Raw genomic sequence first — 17,780 nt, forward strand, 5'->3', positions numbered from 1 at the left:
ATGCAAATGAGGGGGGTGTGTCCCTCGGCGCCCCCGCCCCCGGCGGCGGTGACAAGATGGCGGCGGGCCCGGGCAGCGGTGCGGTGCGGCGGGTGCAGCTGGTGCTGGGGCACCTCGCCGCGGCCCCCCCGGGCACGGGCACCGGCACCGGGCTTCGGGCCGCGCCCTGCGGGAGCCGCGCCGGGGCCACCAGCCCCGACGATGTGGTGGTGGTGCACGGGCGGAGGACCGCCATCGGCCGCGCCAAGCGCGGCGGCTTCAAGGTACGGACCGGGGGAAGGCCCTGCCCGCCCGTCCCCTTCCCGGGGAGCTGCGGGGCCCAGCGGTCCCTCGGGGGCCGGGTCCCCCGATTGCTTAGTCTCCTCGGGGTGCGGGATCGGGGTCCCCTTAGGCGCTGAGGCGCCCCCAGAGTGCGGGGTCGGGGTCCCCATAGGCGCCGACACCCCCCCCCCCCGCAGGTGGGTTAGGGTCCCCTGAGGCATTGAGGCCCCCCCCAGGGTGCTGGGTCGGGGTTCCCTCAAGCGCTAAGGGTCCCCCCGCCCCGGGTGGTTTGGGGTCCCCTCGGGCGCTGAGTTCCCCCCAGGGTGCTGGGCTGGGGTCCCCTGAGGTGCTGAGGCCACCCCCACAGGCTCTGAGCCTCCCCAGGGAGGTGGGGACCCCCCTGCACCCCCATCCCTGCTCACTGCTCCCCAGGAGCCGGGCTCCGCTTTGTAACAGTCGCAAAGCAGCATTTTCTGAGGGTTTGGTGCCGAGGTGTGCGGCGCCGGTGCAGCAGGACCACCGGCAGCCCCAAAAAAGCCAGCCAAGGTACTGACAAGTTTCGCAGCTCCCCTTGAAGCCCGGGGCAGGTCTCTGCCGTGCTGCTTGCACCTGCTTGGTCAAACGGAGTAACCACTTACTTAGAAAAGCAGCATCTCCACGGACCTGCCACCCTGCTCCTGAGTGGCTCTTTTCCTCGCCGGGTGGCCAGCAGAGAGCCTTGGGTCTCCTATCGAGGCGAGAACACGGTGCCAGGATGGCTCCAAGGACGTGCCTTGCTTGTCATCCTCCAAATGGGTCTTGTTAAATGAATTCAGAGGCTCCACTCGCTAAGTCTTGCAACATAACTCATGGTGGTTATTTGGCTTTGAAGGCCCTACAAAGCGTGCTCATGTAAAACTGAGCTCGGTAAGAAAGCAGCGTGTGTTACAGTGCTTGAAAGATACCCAGGGTAAGAACCACACAGAATAATTTTACTTTTTGAGGAAAACAACGACCTTCATGAGCTGAGAGGTGGAGTAAAGCTGTCTAAGTGCTGTGCCCTCTGAAGTAGTCTGAGGGTGAACTGGTGACAGGGCAGTTCCTGGTGTTTGTTAAGTTGCACTAATCCCCTGTGCTTTCAGGATACTACACCCGACGAACTGCTGTCTGCCGTTATGACGGCTGTCCTTCAAGATGTCAATCTTCGTCCCGAGGCCCTGGGAGACATCTGTGTGGGTGAGTGGACCACCTCCATCCCGACACAAAACTCCTGGTCTGGATCTGGCTCTCTGGGACACGCTGCTCCTGGTGTCCCATGGGACGCTTGCAAGTATCGTGGGGTTGGTAGGGGTTCATGTGTAGCCTTAGGTTTATGAAATCCGTGTGTCCTTCACGACTGTTCTGTCAAGTGGTGGGGCTCTGATTTGGGTGCCGGATGGTACCAAGGCGTGGCGACGTCAACATCCCTTCGACGCCTGCAGCAAATAGTGAGGGAAACGCAACCCATTGACTGGAATCGTATCTTTGCACTCAGGAAATGTGCTGCAGCCTGGAGCTGGCGCTTTGATTGCAAGAGTTGCGCAGTTTCTAAGGTAAACTCTCAAGGTTCCTCCTCCTTCCCCTTCTCAGGCCTTGGCTACAGAGCAGCACTGGGGCAGAGGTTGCAGTGAGGCTGCTGCGCTCCTAAGAAGCGACAGCAAATCACCTTTTGCCTAGAAATTAGACTTCGATCGAGCGTTTGGAGAACCGTGGCGGGGTTTGGCGAACACTGCTGGCAAAGGGACAGGGAGGCAGAGGTGAGGCCGGTTAATCAGTTTGTGCCGCCTGTGTCGAGCCTCTGAAGGGGAGATCTTGTTTTGTGGGCTCCCAGCTGCACCCGCTGCCACTCCGTACTGCGAGGCTGCGCTTCTGTCTGCTCTGCGTGGGCCTGAAACCATGGACTTGTCTCGGGTCTTTCTGTTCGTTTCCTGGTGTTGAGGTCAATGGCTTGTACTGAGCTGGCTCCCGGCTTCCAAATATTTCAGCCAGTGCCTATTGCCAAGTGGTGTTTGTTTCTGTCAATCAGTGCACAGCCACCACGTTGGAGAGGTGCAGAGGCAGCCCACCAGTAATTCTTGCATGTGCGTCGCGATATAAATATCGCAGAGCCTTTTGGTCAGAGCTCGGGAACCAGGCACACGAGAGGGTCCTGCTTACCGAGGACCTTCTGAAGACAGGCCTGTGGGGAAACAGCACTCGGAGCCGCTTACATATCACATGTGGAAGTTATCCATGAACTTTGCCTTGGCTTGGTGCAGGACCAAATAGGTCAACAAACGCGTAAAGGCATCTGTCTTGAACTTCAGGGTTAAAGTTTAATCAGATGGCTTAATGCTGTCTTTGGATGTTTGCTTTGTGGCGTGGTTTTTGTCACTGAGCCTTTGCCAACGCTGTCTTATTTTCTAGTGGTATTCCAGAGACGGTGCCGTGCTCGAGCGTGAACCGGCAGTGCTCCTCTGGACTACAAGCCATTATCAACATAGCTGGTAAGCGTTATGGGCGCTCGGATCAGAGTTGATGCCTGCCCCGCCCCAAGCGCTCATTTCTCCCATCCTCAAATCTCTCTGAGCAGTAAAAATAGTGATAATGGCTTCTGCTGTTAGAAATTTTCATTGTGGTGTTGGTTCAGTGCTTTTATATCCTCGAGTGGCCGAGTTTACCCCTATAGAAGTAACTCGGTTTTCTGAGGATGAGTTCTGCCATCATTTCCACATCGGGCGGCTTCTAGAAGGGTCCCCCCTGTCTTCCCTGGTTGCATATCAGGTCTTGGTTTGTCCTCAGCCCCACCAGCTCCTTGACCTGGCTCGCATTCCGGCAGGCGGTAGCGCAGAGGGAACACCCCATTTGGCTGTAGTGGATGCCTCAGGTGTCCATGGAACCGCAGCTGGAATGGAAGTGCTTTTGCTCCTAATGATAGTAAGGTTGTCTCTGCCCTGCTTTTACAGGTGGCATCCGAAATGGATCGTATGACATTGGCTTGGCCTGCGGGTAAGAAAGTCTTTTTATGGCACTTGCGTAGGCTGCCTGACAGTAGCGCTCAGTCCCTCTGCAGAAGCTCTTGTGTGAGCAGTTAGAAATCCCTTCCAACCAGGTCTGTCCCCACCAAGGAAGTAGGTGCTGTCCTCGTTTGACAAATGGGTAAATAAACTCTAGAATTAGGACCTGAATTTAAGTGGTGGCTGCAGATGCAATTAATGTATTTCTAGAGGCTTCTGAGTACTTTGGCAGAAGATAAGGTCATCTTAAAGAGTCTGAGGGAGGGTGCTTTAAAATCCTTTAATTCTCATGGAAATGTTGGTCTCGGTGACATGTCTGCTGGGGTTGCAGTAAGAGGCTGAGTACCTCTTAGAAGCACGCAATGAGCCTGTTTTATTAGGGTCCTCTGGCCCTGCTGTAAGACACCACTTCTGTGCAGAGCTCTGACAGCCTGGAAGAGCCTGCCATAATTAGCTTTTTAACTAATCTCTGATTAACTAGTGTCTTAGAAGACCACTTAGAAGACCCATGCTAATAACTGTTCTATAGACTTAGAGCAGATGTTCTTCTGCAGTCGATGGGCACGCTGTTCTTTGCTTCAGTTCTAACATCATAAGAAGTGTTTATTTTTTAGAAGATTGTGTAAATGTTAGGTTGGCTTTGGAGAAATACCAGTGACCATGTACACGTTCATGTCAGAAGAACGAATGGAAAAAAGAAGAATTCAGTACTCCTGAGGCTAAAATACTGGATTTCTCTTTTTCTTTACCTTGGTAGCTCTAAATCTTTCTTGATTTACACAGTCATCTGGTAGCCCTTAGGAAAATATTTATATTTACAACTTCTCAACACCTGCGCGTACCTGGTTGAGCAAGATCTGATGCTGAGAACGCCCTTCTTAGACTGCTGCGAAATAAACAGCTCAGCAAGACAGGCATGTTCCTCTGCTGCAGGCTGGGCACTGGGTCTTCACGGGAACGCTTGTGCTTGAGCACGTGATGCTTTTCACTCCTGCGTGTTAACACACTTTTGTTTCAAGATGTTGCTTGTCACCGTCTTCCAAAATTATACGCTTGAAGGTACTGAAAGGCTCAAAGGGTTTGGGATCCAGCCCTTGTGCCTCTGGGAATGCCGGCCACCACGCTTCACTGGGGGACGTTTTCTGGCCTCTACCCCGCCGGGACCTCCATGAAGATATAAAATCCATATGTTACAAATGGCATTTGTGAGCTGGGTTTATCCCCGGTCGTGCTCTTCCCCTGAGAGGACTCACCCATTCTGTAGGCGGAGAGACACTGGATGAAAACACAAAATGCTGTAGCTGTGGTTTGCTCTTGCTTAAAGCCCAATTCTATACCTTCCATCTGGAGGTAGGCGCAGCTGAAGTCAAGTAACGTAGCGTCCCATATTAGAGTTAGTAAGTGCTGTCAGGAATTTAAACTATAAGCTGCTTGGGGAAAAGCCTTATTTTCTGCTTGTCTTGCATTTTCCAGGAATATTTTCTTTGTTACTTACTCTTCATAATGTATTTTTGCGGTGCAGAGCACAATTGAAACCCTCTTCCCATGGTAGGCTTCATGGTCTAGACTGACATACAAAGCTCACTAGTCTTAAGTGATGGCTGTGTATTTATACAGTAAAATTGGATGCCTTCAATCCGTTACCTCACTTGTAGGGGAAAGACTGCAGCCTCTGGGATCCATGTCTTAAATTCTCCGTGTTGCGAAATACAAATGCCATAATTCACTGAGGTCTCTGTCATGGTTTGCTCAATGCTTTTCTTATTATACTGCCAAGCAGTTCTTAGGCTGTAGGTGGCATTTTTATGGCTGTTGACAATCTCGCTGGAAACTCCAGTTTAGATTTCTCGTTACGTTTGAGGACAGAAGTGCCAGAATCGGGAACGATTCCTTCCTAGCTGTGGAAATAAGAGAAATTAGCTGTTGACATTGGTATCCCGTTCTTGGTGAAACAAGGACCAATTTAATCTAGCAATCTGTTTTCATTTCGTGGTAATGCTTATATTGATGATTGAAGAGCTTCTGCCTCAGCCAGTTCTTAATAGCTGTGTTTCTCTGGGATGAAAGGAAAGCACGTTGTCGAGATACTATGCTTTTGATCAGTCTTAACTGAGCAATTACTGCAAATATAGTGTGAAAGCACTGGCAGCAAACTCAAATTTTTCTTGTGTTTAGCGTGGAAACGATGTCCCTCAGAAATGCAAATAACCCTGGTGATATCAGTTCCAGTATGATGGAAAACAGCAAAGCTCGAGATTGTCTTATTCCTATGGGGTAAGTGGTTCTTCTTCCCAGAGTTTAAGGATTTTCTCGATGGTCTGTGTCCATGGTGACAAATGCTGTTTCAAATCAATCCAAACGTCGTGGGGTGGGATCTGCATGTGTCGGCATCCTCCTTGGTCATGGTTGAGGAGTCATGGTGTGAAATGGGGGGGAAGATCAGCAGCTCCCATGAAAGATTCTCTTGTTTTGCGTCTTAAGCTCAGTGGTTTAATGAGCAGAAACTTCAGAGTGGATTTGAACCTTGTTTTGTCTCTGGATTCGATTCAGGATCTGCTGCTTCCCAGCAGTTCTCGGTTGAGAAGGCAGCAGTTCGCTTTGAGACTAAAGCCAGTGCTTGGACCTTGAGTTGTCTTAGTAGAAGCCAATTGCAGCTCCGTTAGCTGTGTCATTGCATTAATTCTATGATGTTGTTTTCCCCAGAATAACCTCAGAAAATGTGGCAGAGAAGTTTGGAGTTTCCCGAAAGAAGCAAGATGCCTTTGCCTTGGCTTCCCAACAAAAGTAAATGCACATTTTATTTTTTTTTTAACCTTTTAGTTAAGGAATGCAAGTAGAAAACACATTGCTACTTCCCAAGAGCGGTTAAGTGCAGCCTTTGCGTTGCTTTCCAAACCTTAATAGTGAGTAAAGAGGCTTGAGATGGTCAGAGCGAAGACCAGAGCACGTCCCAGGCTGTGTGACAAGGAACCGGGGATTGTGTGCCTAACCCTGCGCCGTGTCAGGCCGCACGAGCCTTCAGCAGTGAGCACCCTGTGCTTTTCAGCATCCAAGGGATGCAGCCTCCACGAGGTTTCTGGAACGAATGTGTGGTTCAGTATTTTCGTAGTGGCTTTGGCTCGGCATCATTTGAAACTGAACACGGGAGCGGCAGCAGAAGGAACCTTTCCTAAGCGGGAATATTTCAACGTAGCTGTTTCTAGAGAACTGCCGAGCTTTTGAGAAGAGGCTTTTCTTCGCTGCAGGTGTTTGGCTCCAAGTGAGTCCAGTTCTACCTCTAATGACCTTCCTCTTGGGTTAAATCACTGCCAAAGTAAACTGACCCCTGGGATCCCGGGGGCTGTTCTGTCAGTCCGGTGACAGGTGGTACGTTAACGTTGCTGCTGTCAAAGAGTTAAACTAACTTTCAGAGCTCTGTTTAAGCATCGCCCCGGCCAATTACTTATCTAATCCAGGAAGGCACTGCACAGGCCAGTTAACCTTTAAATTCTGGCCCTGCTTCTAGGGAACTTGGCATGCCAGCCTTTCTCACTGACACCGATAACCCAAAAGGGTATGTGAACGCGATCCTCGCCTCTCGCATGAGGAAAGGGGTGATTTTCTGGCCTTGGTCTCAGGATGTCTGCAGAGCTACTGATGTGTCTGTCCTTCAGCACTTTGCTCTAGCTCTCGCTTACCTGGGAGTATTAAATATTTTCATTTTATTAGTAAAAGTGTAAAGTGACAAAGGGGTAAAACAAGCTCTCAGTCTCCAGTGTGTATTCCCTGTAAAGGGTGCTCTGCTGCTGGAAGGTGAATCTTCTAAATCAGCTTTACTGTGGAGGCTTTGAAATACCTTGCTGATATGAAAGATTAACAGTATGTGCCCTTAGCTAATTCTAATTTAGCTAATTGCATTCTGCCTGCTTACATCAGTCTGGTCATGTCAGTTGTTCCCTACTGCTAATGCTGCTGTCTGAGGGACCAGACCCTGTCTGTCTTCACTGCACCTTCAAGTGATACCCTTCTACTAGTCACACTGAACTATGCAACATAAGTCGCAGTCATTTGGGGTTCAAAGCTTACATTTAAATGCCAGAAGATCATACATGAAGTATGTGGTCATCATCTACCTTGATGAAAGGTAGACCACATACATGAAGTATGTGGTCTACTCAACTTGCCTTTAGTAGGACAAAACCAGGACAAAACTCCAGGCATTCCTTAACTTGTCAGAAATCACGAGCGTTATGTGGAAGCTTAGCCCACTTGTCCCATTTAAACTCAAAAATAAGAACTGATGTTTTGAAGACCAGGGTTCGTTTATTTTCTTACAATTGTGATGTGACTGTACCACTGGACAGGTATGGCTTCATGCTGTGGGCTGGTGGTGGTCAGTCGGTCACAAAGGTCTCGATGGGAACAGAACGGGGATCTTGCTCAGAAGCATGTGATCCTCTGACCTGGATTTGGGGTGAAATGCTCATAATGTTAGTGATCTATTTCCTGTGATGTAGAGGTAAGAAGTTTATCTTCCCATGAATGGAAATAAGTATTCTCCTGTCTTCTTGTCCACTACTCGGTGAGGTACCTGTGTACCAAGTCACGCTTCAGTTTATTCTCTTACTAACTGGTTTCCTTGACGTTAGTTCTCTTGCAGTTCGCCTCCACAATATTTAACCTTTCCTACTCTTTAACAGAGCAGCAAAAGCTCAGCAGATGGGACTCTTTAAAACAGAGATTGTTCCAGTGAAGACCACTGTTCTAGATAATCAAGGCAACCAAAAAACAATCACCGTGCACCAAGACGAAGGGATTAGACCCTCCACGACCCTGGAGGGTTTGGCGAAGCTGAAGCCTGCCTTCAAAGAGGATGGTAGCACTACAGCAGGTCAGCTCTGTTCTTAAATTCCTCTTGTTCCTGTCCTTTACCTGCCTTGTAAGAGAACGTGCCCAGGCAAAAAAGGTGTTACTGGATCTCTTCCAACAGGTAATGCCAGCCAGGTGAGTGATGGAGCGGCTGCTGTTCTCCTGGCAAAACGCTCGAAAGCAGCACAGCTGGGACTCCCGGTCCTGGGGGTGCTCAGGTCCTTTGCTGTGGTTGGAGTCCCACCCGACGTCATGGGCATAGGACCAGCCTACGCAATCCCAGTCGCTGTGGAGAAGGCGGGTAAGAACCGCTCATCGTTCGTACGTTGTTGGGCACAAGGCAGATTGGACTCTGTGGACTGAAAACTGAGGTTATAGTTTTCCAGCGTGTGCAGCTATCAGCCGTAGGAACAGTGAACTTAAATTCAAAACCTTAAGAGATCCTTATCATACTCATCAGGTTAAATAGCTTTTATAACTGATAATTACTGTTGCGTTGGCCTGTCATTGCTGTGGTCACATGCTCACCTATAGTTTTATCTTTCAGTCTCGAAATACCCTTCAGTCTTTAATCCCTCTGCAAAGAAATAACATTTAATCTAAGGAAACTTGGTGAACTCAGTGACACAGTACCATGGACTGTGATGTTTTACAGTCTTTAGGCGCTGTTGTACATAAACGTGCGTACAAGTGTAGGTACCCCACAGGGGCCCAGGTCCCCCTCTTATTGTCATTAGTGGAGTAGAACTAGGATTTGTAAAGGGAGGCTTTAAGTGAATTATTCTCTTTGATGTAGTTATAAGGCAAAAATACCTCCTTTTAAATCCTGACTTTTCTGAACCACAGGTCTGACTCTGAATGACATCGATATATATGAAATTAATGAAGCCTTTGCAAGCCAGGTGAGTGATCGTCCTGTTCGAGCTGCTACATTCCGTGGTAACTGAGTGCATTTCAGCTTGGTCTCCAAATTAAGATTTGAATTTGTTCCACGTATTACGTCTTCAGCCAAACGTTAATAACATGCGCAGGCTGTATTGCCTTTCCTTCAAATAAAAATAAGCAGGGCATTGCTTATACAGCTTAATATTGAAAAAAAATCTGAGAAAAATACGTCCACTGAATAAGAACGTAATCTTTACTATCGTATCCTCATACCAACTTGCAAAACTTGTGTTTCACAAGGGCTGTAATTTGTTACTGGGTGATGTCAGTGTGTTGCACTCACCAGTTCGGAGGTCCTTGATGAAAGGTAGAAACGTCAGTACCGTGTCTTTCACAAACCTGTGACCTGCCCATCAGAAGGTACGTGTGCTGAGTTAGAGATGAAGTTGACAGGCCTGTGCTCTGGATTTGCAATGCGGCTCCACTCCTTTCCACTGGGAAGCACGGTCCGGCTGGAGTCAGGACCATGTTAAAAGTACTGTTTAATCCTTTAAGAGCAGCTGACACAATGATGTGGAGTTTGTGTAATAATAAACATAGTTTGAGCTAAACTCATTTTGAGCACAAATCTTTTGAAGGCCCTTAGAGCTGCCTGGGATTGTTTGCTGCCCCTTTCTATATGTGGACGAGACCACCAGTCTTCTCTGCAGTCCTCTTAGCTCTCTATTGCAAGAGGGGTGAAAGCTAACGGCGGTGAGAGCATCTCCATGAAACCATTCCCTCCGTCTTTCTAGGCCGTGTACTGTGTTGAAAAGCTGGGCATCCCCATGGAGAAGGTCAACCCGCTGGGAGGAGCAATAGCACTGGGGCACCCACTGGGCTGTACTGGTGCTCGTCAAGTTGTCACTTTGCTCAATGAATTGAAGCGCAGAGGGAGAAGGTGAGCACTGAGGAACGGTATTCTGTATTCGCTGTAATGCCTTATGTGTAGGTGAGGAACTTGGGCTCAGAAGTAACCATCAGGCTGGGTCAAGCTTTCTCCATCCGTTTGCTAGCTTTGGACACGAATTCCCGATGGTTCTCTTCACGGAGAGCTGTGCAATGTCTTGCTGCCCACAAATGCAGAGTCTCTCCTGGTCCGTGGTGGTGCAGGGCCCTGAGCAGACGTCTCTGCCGTGCAGCGTTAGAGCAGCCAGTCAGTGCTCGGAGCTGGCGGCTCTGCAAACCTGGGCTGCATCCAGCTTTGTGCCAGTTTGGCCCCAGCCCTCCCAGTTGCTCCTGGCACACTGCTCCTGGCCGGAAAGCAAGCAGAGAAACGTGTCCCCATGTGCTCTGCAAACACCCTCCAGGGCACCAGGACCTGCTCCAGAATTAGAATCTCTTGGTGACACACAGGAGAGCAGTGCGTAGCTCAAATTTATTCTTTTTTCCCCCAGATGATCTAAATCTGATCTGTCTTTTTCTTAATTCCATGTGTTCTTTCGTTTCAGAGCATACGGCGTTGTATCCATGTGCATTGGAACGGGCATGGGCGCTGCAGCCGTATTTGAGTACCCAGGGAACTAAACTCCAGTTGTACCGACGAAACAACGCAACAGCTAATTCTCTGCCTTCGCTAGTAATAGCAAACGATTTGCACTGTGAAATCAAGCAGATTCAGGGATTCGTTACTAGATCTACAAATTGTAGGGACAAATTGGGAAGCAGAACAAATCATACAGATCTATTAAGCAGGTGGGAAAATGCAAAACTGGCATTTGCCTGAGAACATCCTGACACGAGAAGTGAGCTCAGCTGAAGTTCCACTACAGGCCCTTTTGTGGCGACCATGAGTGAATATTTCTAATCTAATTGATCCCTTTATTCTGTGAATATTATCAGCGAGAAGTAGTTCATGGTACGGTATTTTTGTATGACAAATTGCCTAAAACGGTTGCTCAAAATGAAAACATCAGTGCAGGTGAAGAGGCTTTTCCAGGGTTTTCTGAAAAGATTTCACCATCTCGTAGGAAGTCTAGAAGAGCTTGTTTTGAAGGCAGTGCAAAGACTTAACACCTTTACAACTCTGTCTGTCCAAGCCGTGAGTCGGCTATGTCTTAAATTGTCCCCATGCTGGAGGATGGGCTGTACCTTTCGATGTTTAACCAAGCTGCCCTGAAGCCTCCAGTGGGGGAACGTGGAACGACTAAAAATTACTTTGCTCAGGAGCAAACAAACCGTTGGGGTGCCTGAACAGAACGGTTTTGATGATTTATAGACGCCAGGAATTTGAAATTGGCCATTCCACCTTTTACAACACATTTCTAATTATCAGTTTGTGTGACTCTAACTTAGAAGAGAAGCTTATGCTTAATAATATTTACTTACCTAACATAAACCAGATTTCAGCATTACTCTTACTGCAAGCACTACATGAGCATCAGCGAAATGTGTGTTTTATCCTGTAAAGGTCTCCCGCATCTGTTCGTCCTCTTAGGAGGAATTGTCAGACCACTGAAACTCAGAGCTAACGGCTTGAAAAAGAAACGTACTCATCATCGTTGTCATCAAATGTACTCGTCATCGTTGACATGTTAGAAGTGTTTAAGTTTGTAACAGAGGCTGAATTTCTTTGTGCTGGCTCTTGTTTTTGCACTTAATACAACTGGGTTCTTGCAATATATTTGTATTCTTTTTATGGTGATTGGTAGCTGGAGGTCGTCGTTAGCTTGAGAGATATTTTATATTCTCACATTCTTGTTCTGTAGCCTTGTCACTCGGCAATCATGTGTGGTATTTTAGAGCAAAAAGAGACTAAATTCTTTAGAAGAGGGAGAGGGGCATTAGCATCTTTTGAGGGTCCTTTTTTCCCGCTGAGGTCGCCGGGTATGAACTGAGCTCTTGGTGCCGGTACGAGTCTGTTTTAAAGCAGGCAGAAGGCAGCTATGGCGCATCTTTTGTTCTGCAGCGTGGATTGCAGCCCCCTCCTCCCTGCACACACTGCCTTTAACAAAAACCTTTTATATGGTGGGAGTGGAAAACTTAACAGGCTCAGAAGTGGGAATTTCGGTGACCTTTAGCTAAAGTAATACTAAAAACATTTAAAGAGAAGTGTGAGTAAATGGGAACCATGTGGGGGGAAAGAATTAAAAGGAAGCAGGTTCCTCCCTCTGCAGCCGAAGGGGATGTTCTCAATACCCAAGCATGATGAAACATGCAGGTTGGGAATTTTCCAAGGCGTCCGGGGAAAGTTGGCTCTTCCCCTTTTCATCTCCGGCATTGAGGAAACAGCCAGGGGAATGCTGGCCTGTTCTCTAATTCTTGCTTTTATTATGTGTCAATGTCCATTTTAATGTCAAACAAATAAACAAGGCAAAACAAAAGCTGTTTTTTAAGGTACGAAGGGTCTTTAATTGTAATTTGAGGCAGGCTGTGATATGCAAAGGGTTTTGGCCTGTTACCGTAGCTGCTTTGCAATTTAAACCCGATTATTTTGCAGAGCCCGGATCTGTGGGAAAGGGTCAGTTTATCACAGCAATAAAATAATAGAGAATGAGATTATGACTGTTTTCTTGAAAGTACCATGAGCTTTTCTTTTTTTCCTCATAACTTAAAATTTCATTCTGCTAAAATTCCAGTCCATATTCAAACAACTGAAGTAGGTGAAAATACAGGCTCGACTGATGGCACATCTGCATCCAACGCATTACCTTGACGTGTCCCACCTTGTCTTGCTTAAATGAAATACGGGTCTTCATACTTCCCATCGTATGTTCCTCGCCCCCTGAGCTGTAGTTTGCACGGCTTCTCTCCCAGCATTCCGGTAACGGTCACGATCGTTTCATATTCAATGTCACTCCTAAAATGCAGAGGGAAAGTACAGTTCAGTTACAGCTGTTTTGTGCTTACTGCAATTCTGTGTTTAAGGATGAGACAAGTTACTTTGTGGACGAAAAAGGGGGGAACGGTGCCCTGAGACATGAACCGCTTCGAGTCACAAGCCACTGGGCTCCAAAGTCAGTGTGGAGTCTGCGGGTGGCCATCTCGCTCCATGGCGTTGCGTCCTGTGGCTACATAGGGGATGTTTGAAAAGAATGGTCCAGTTTGTGCCCGAAGGAAAGACATTGGATTATTAACTTCATGTTTGAAAGAACTTGAGTGACTCTCTACTTGTTAAATTCTGTTTTAGTTAAATAAATAAGATGACGCTCTGCTGGGGGCTAGTGTTTGGGAGCCTGCACTGCCCCGATGTGAAAACTCATCCCTGTGACGGAGTTTGAAATTGAAAAGTTTCCATCAACTCCCCTGAGACAAGTCGCAGTTAACAGAGTCCAGGTGGTAAATGAACATCAGAAAGCTTACAGCAAGTGCGGTTTTATCCCGTGCACTAAGCAGAATTCTTACAGTGTAACTCTCCTAAGGCTAATGCTACCCGACACTCCTGCGACTGTTCATCTGAGACTTCTCTGCGGGGAAGAGACGGCCATCGTAAAGGCCTGGGGCAAGAGCCTGTTCTGCCAGACAACTTGTATTTTTTTCTCTCTCATGCAAAATTCCCCTGCAGGAAAACCACTGATTTAGGGAGCTGAATTATTAAAACCACCTCACATCTCGCATATCATTATTTACTAATGCCACGCTGGTCCTGGGCTCTGCTATGTTGGGAATTCTTTGTCTGGAGCTGAGCAGATGGCCAGCCGCTCCACAGCAACATCGGTACTTTCTGGTACTTTCAGGCACGCTAATTAGTGTATCTGTCAGACAAAAAGAAGCGCTTCAGGCATATTCACAAGCACTCCAGAAAAATGTAGGCGGTCAGGAGCCTGGGGAGGTCTCTGGTCCATGGTGTGGCCCTGAGCGAGGACAGCTTGGAGCAGCTGCTCCAGGCCTCGTCCCACTGAGGTCTCAGAGTCTCCAGCGATGGAGGGCGGGCGGCATGTCCCGAGGTTGGGCAGTAACGTGTCGGCTGTAGTTTGCTTCTTGAACCTTCCCTGTCAGCAGCGTTCAGTGGTCACTGAAATCACAGGAGTAGACTTGTCTCTCTCTCAAACTTTCTGCCACCATGTGATAACTTCCAAGAAAACACTTCGTAATGGCAGCTGAACTTTCCTACAGGAGTTGCATCTCCCTAATTAGAGCGAAGACATTAAAGGCTCTGGGTCATTGCCTCGTACATTCACAACTATGGCTAGCCTTGACAAAAGGTTGTGATAAGATGGCCATAAACATGATTAGGACAATGAAAGTAATTTTCACCTGCTTTCTTCTGTTCTTTGCGGTCATCTGAGCCTGCAGCTCACATTATCTTTGTTGCATAGAAAACATTTGGACTAGAGGCAACAAAAATACATTGATTTTTTTTTTTTTTTTTTTTCTCTCATCAAACATCAAGATGACTGTTGCACTAAACATTGCACCAGGCTAAGGAAGAGTAAAACAAATTCTATCACTGCATTGGAATAACATTTTCCTCTATTTGCCTCATCAGGAGGAACTCTGAATGCAGGTAGGGAAGTACAGGACTTCAAAAAGTTACTTTTAGCCACATAAATGATGATGAAGGATCCCCGAGAGCAACTGCAAAAGACATTGCACTTCTCTGCATGACAAACGGATGCTTTATGGGAATTCTGAACTACTCCAGATGCAGTTCTCCCTCTGTCCTAATAAAGTGCTGGATGCTGAAAGGACTCAACTCTTGTATCAGCCTCTACACTGGTTTACAGGCCTGAGCTTTGCCCTCTGTTGAAGACATTGCCCTAAGGAAAGGGATTTTAGCTGGTGGTACGTAGTCCGTGTTGTCACGCCAGCTGTGGGAACAGCATGATTTTGAGAGGGTAAATCTAAAGCCTGAAATTCTGGGTGCCAATTCCAAACGAAATTCCATATAAGGGAGCAGTGTAGGGAACATGGTTACATGGAAAACGTAGCAGCTGGAAGGCCAGGATTGGCAAGTGTAGAAGCAGAGCGAGCAGCCAGATAACCCATGAACAGAGCAGAGTTGCTCTCTGCTTTCAGTGACTACTCACACCGTAAGTCTGGGCTTGACAGGGAAAAACAGCGAGATTTCAGCCCTGTGAACTGTACCTTGCAGTAAAGCTGATCTGCAAAATCTCTTTGGTAGGTGGGTCCCCTTCACGCGCCTCCAAAATGCCATTAGTAGGGGAGACAGAAAACACTTCCAGGTCATTATGCCTTTCCTGGTCATCTGCAGTGAAGGGGCAAATATCAAACAAAGCAATACAAGACTCTTTGTATAAGTTTGTACAACATGTAGCACTCAAAACAATGCTCCTCCTTGCTACTAGCCAATTGATAACTCATGTCTTGCACTGACAGAGGCTTTCTCTGCGTGTGGCCAGTTGCTCTTTCCATCCTCTAATCAAGGGGAGTGATCAATGGCCTCCACGTCAAAATAATAAGGCCCTGATCTTTCCTTTGAAATCCACCTGTTGTTAACATCATGAGGCACAAGCTCAAACCAAACTCATGAGGAGCTGCTGCTTCTTGTCGCCTCTGAGGATTGTACTATAAAGGAGCAAAGTGTGTCCACCACCTGTGAGGGCTGTAATTCAATCGTTTGATTAACTGCTGAAATCAGTAGAGATACGCTGATGTCAAAAAAACCCAAACAACAAACATCCAAACAAAAAAAAAAAGAAAAAGCCCACATAAGTGAGAACAGAAGCAGACCTGGCATGTTTGCAGCCGACACGATCATATATTTGCTATAAATTGAATGAGTGCCTGCAGTCTTACTAAAGAAAAACACTGAATAGTGAAACTATATAACACAAAATTCCAATTGCAAAACCAGAATACCCAGCAAAGCAGCCCAGTAACTTCTACAGCCACTCCTGTTCCACAGGAAGACGTGTTCAGTCTTGGCCTGTGCAACAAAGCAGGTCTTGAAATCCACCGTGTCGCAAGAGAGCTCCAGAACCGGAACAGTGAGGTACGCGGTCACTGGGACCAGCTGCAAAACAGAGGAAAGGGAAAGGAGAAAACCCACCTTATTTTCATAGGGCTTTAATAACATCTGCTACAGCTGGAACATTCTTACCTCAAGCACTTAGTTGTTCTGTGCTCTTTTCTAATAGAGTCAATTCCCCATTTTACAGGTTTGAGTGAATTAAGTTGTTGCTTGTTTTACTGTTTTGGGATAGGTTTTCAAACCAGACACTGTGGTCTTAATGAAGTAACATGGAGTGAACGTTCTGATCTGTTATTAGGGTTTTCTGCGGAGATACAGACATTACAGCATCTCCTTGTCCCTTAGGACTGTATATGGCCTGCTGTGAGTCATTCGATTTGTGCAGATTGCCCAAGATTATTATTAAAGTGACTGTATCTTAGATATGGTGCTCGGATCTTACACAGATCAGTCCTCAGAAATACCTGGTATGAAAAACAAAATTAAAAAAAGAATGCCCGCAGTGTACTGGAACTGCTGAAGACTTGGGGGCGTTTACAGCTTTCCATCTGGAAGAGATCGGTCTTTAAACGTGTGTGGGCTGTGACCACACCACATGAGTTAGACAGACTCGGGACACTTTCAAGACGTGCTTGGGCACTGCAGGAGGCAAGGCTTGGTGACTCAGACGCTGGCACACTGGTTGAGACAGTCCTGACCCCGTGTCTCAGAAGGACGTTGAGAGTCACGCTGGGATGGGGCTGCCCTTTGTATCATCCAGGCCATGAAGCTGAGCAAAGAGCTGGGGCACCAGCACCAGGCTGCTGACCCAAAACCTGTCTGTCCATCTGAGAGTCACCTGCAGTCTCAACAGAGCGCCATCGCCTTCTGCAAATCCACGGCCATTCACTTCAACTGGATGACACAATTTACTCTAGAGGTGGCTGTATTGCAAAGACGAGTAAATCATAGAATCACAGAATGGTTCAAGTTGGAAGGAACCTTAAAGATCACCTAGTTCCAACCCCCTGCCCTGGGCAGGGACACCTCCCACTAGACCAGGCTGCTCAAAGCCCCATCCAGCCTGGCCTTGAACACCTCCAGGGATGGGGCAGCCACAACTTCTGTGGTCAACCTGTTCCAGTGCCTCACCACCCTCACAGTAAAGAATTTCTTCCTAATACCCAATCTAGTTCTACCCTTCTTCAGTTTGAAACTGTTACTCCTCGTCCTATCACTCCACTCCCTGATAAAGAGTCCCTCCCCATCTCTCCTGTAGCCCCCTTTAGGTACTGGAAGGGGCTATAAGGTCTCCCCGGAGCCTTCTCTTCTCCAGGCTGAACAACCCCAATTCTCTCAGCCTGTCCTCATAGCAGAGATGCTCCAGCCCTCTGATCATCTTCGTGGCCTCCTCTGGATCCACTCCAACAGGTCCAATGTCCTTCCTGTGCTGAGGGCTCCAGAGCTGGACACAGCACTTCGGGCTGGGTCTCACCAGAGTGGAGCAGAGGGGCAGAATCACCTCCCTCCACCTGCTGGCCACAAATCCTAAGGCACGTCCATTCTGAGTCAGAGGCGCTGATACGACGTGGTGCTGATACGACATAGCCCTTTCTCAGGGCCCAGAGATCTAGTTCTGAGCTTACCTGGGTAGTGCGGTTACTATATTCGATGACCAGATTTTGATTAAACTTCAGCTTTCTCTCTCCGTTCTCAAACTGGAGCACTTGGAATCCAGGAAGCAGCTGGGTATCTGGCAAATGTTGATAGGTAAGTAACTCCAGAGTTGTGTGGAATGACACTTTCACCTGCGGGAAGAGGAATTCGGATGACCTTCGCATAAGAAGACACTGTGTGCAGGAAATCCAAAGTAAACACTG

General features: G+C 47.8%; 2 protein-coding genes across 2 annotated transcripts in view; one reads left to right on the plus strand and one right to left on the minus strand.

The window, feature by feature from the left end:
• The first annotated feature begins 29 nt into the window (after positions 1 to 29).
• On the plus strand, positions 30 to 12,543 carry ACAA1 (acetyl-CoA acyltransferase 1). The gene is made up of 12 exons (XM_054191994.1): positions 30 to 263; positions 1,383 to 1,476; positions 1,775 to 1,832; positions 2,686 to 2,765; positions 3,225 to 3,267; positions 5,451 to 5,549; positions 5,979 to 6,059; positions 7,955 to 8,145; positions 8,245 to 8,424; positions 8,970 to 9,025; positions 9,803 to 9,948; positions 10,499 to 12,543. Exons 1-12 carry the CDS (start codon positions 57 to 59, stop codon positions 10,572 to 10,574), a joined length of 1,311 nt encoding a protein of 436 aa, XP_054047969.1. The 5' UTR covers positions 30 to 56; the 3' UTR covers positions 10,575 to 12,543.
• Positions 12,544 to 12,722: 179 nt separating this feature from the next.
• The window catches only part of DLEC1 (DLEC1 cilia and flagella associated protein), a 37,896-nt gene continuing 32,838 nt past the window's right edge, over positions 12,723 to 17,780 (minus strand). The window contains exons 33-36 of the mRNA XM_054191993.1: positions 17,547 to 17,708; positions 15,810 to 15,963; positions 15,075 to 15,195; positions 12,723 to 12,846 (exon numbers count right to left, since the gene is read on the minus strand). Of these exons, the coding sequence (XP_054047968.1) occupies positions 12,723 to 12,846; positions 15,075 to 15,195; positions 15,810 to 15,963; positions 17,547 to 17,708 (561 nt within the window). The remainder of the gene's footprint in view (positions 12,847 to 15,074; positions 15,196 to 15,809; positions 15,964 to 17,546; positions 17,709 to 17,780) is intronic.

The sequence above is a fragment of the Rissa tridactyla genome, chromosome 2 (genome assembly GCF_028500815.1).
Source record: "Rissa tridactyla isolate bRisTri1 chromosome 2, bRisTri1.patW.cur.20221130, whole genome shotgun sequence".
Taxonomy (NCBI): Eukaryota; Metazoa; Chordata; class Aves; order Charadriiformes; family Laridae; genus Rissa; species Rissa tridactyla.

Bases quoted from the DNA above. Each gene is read 5' to 3' on its own strand.
- ACAA1 (XM_054191994.1), top strand. From the start codon at position 57: ATGGCGGCGGGCCCGGGCAGCGGTGCGGTGCGGCGGGTGCAGCTGGTG. The intron at 9,026-9,802 runs GTGAGTGATCGT...CCGTCTTTCTAG, and splicing joins ATGAAGCCTTTGCAAGCCAG to GCCGTGTACTGTGTTGAAAA. The intron at 9,949-10,498 runs GTGAGCACTGAG...CTTTCGTTTCAG, and splicing joins TTGAAGCGCAGAGGGAGAAG to AGCATACGGCGTTGTATCCA.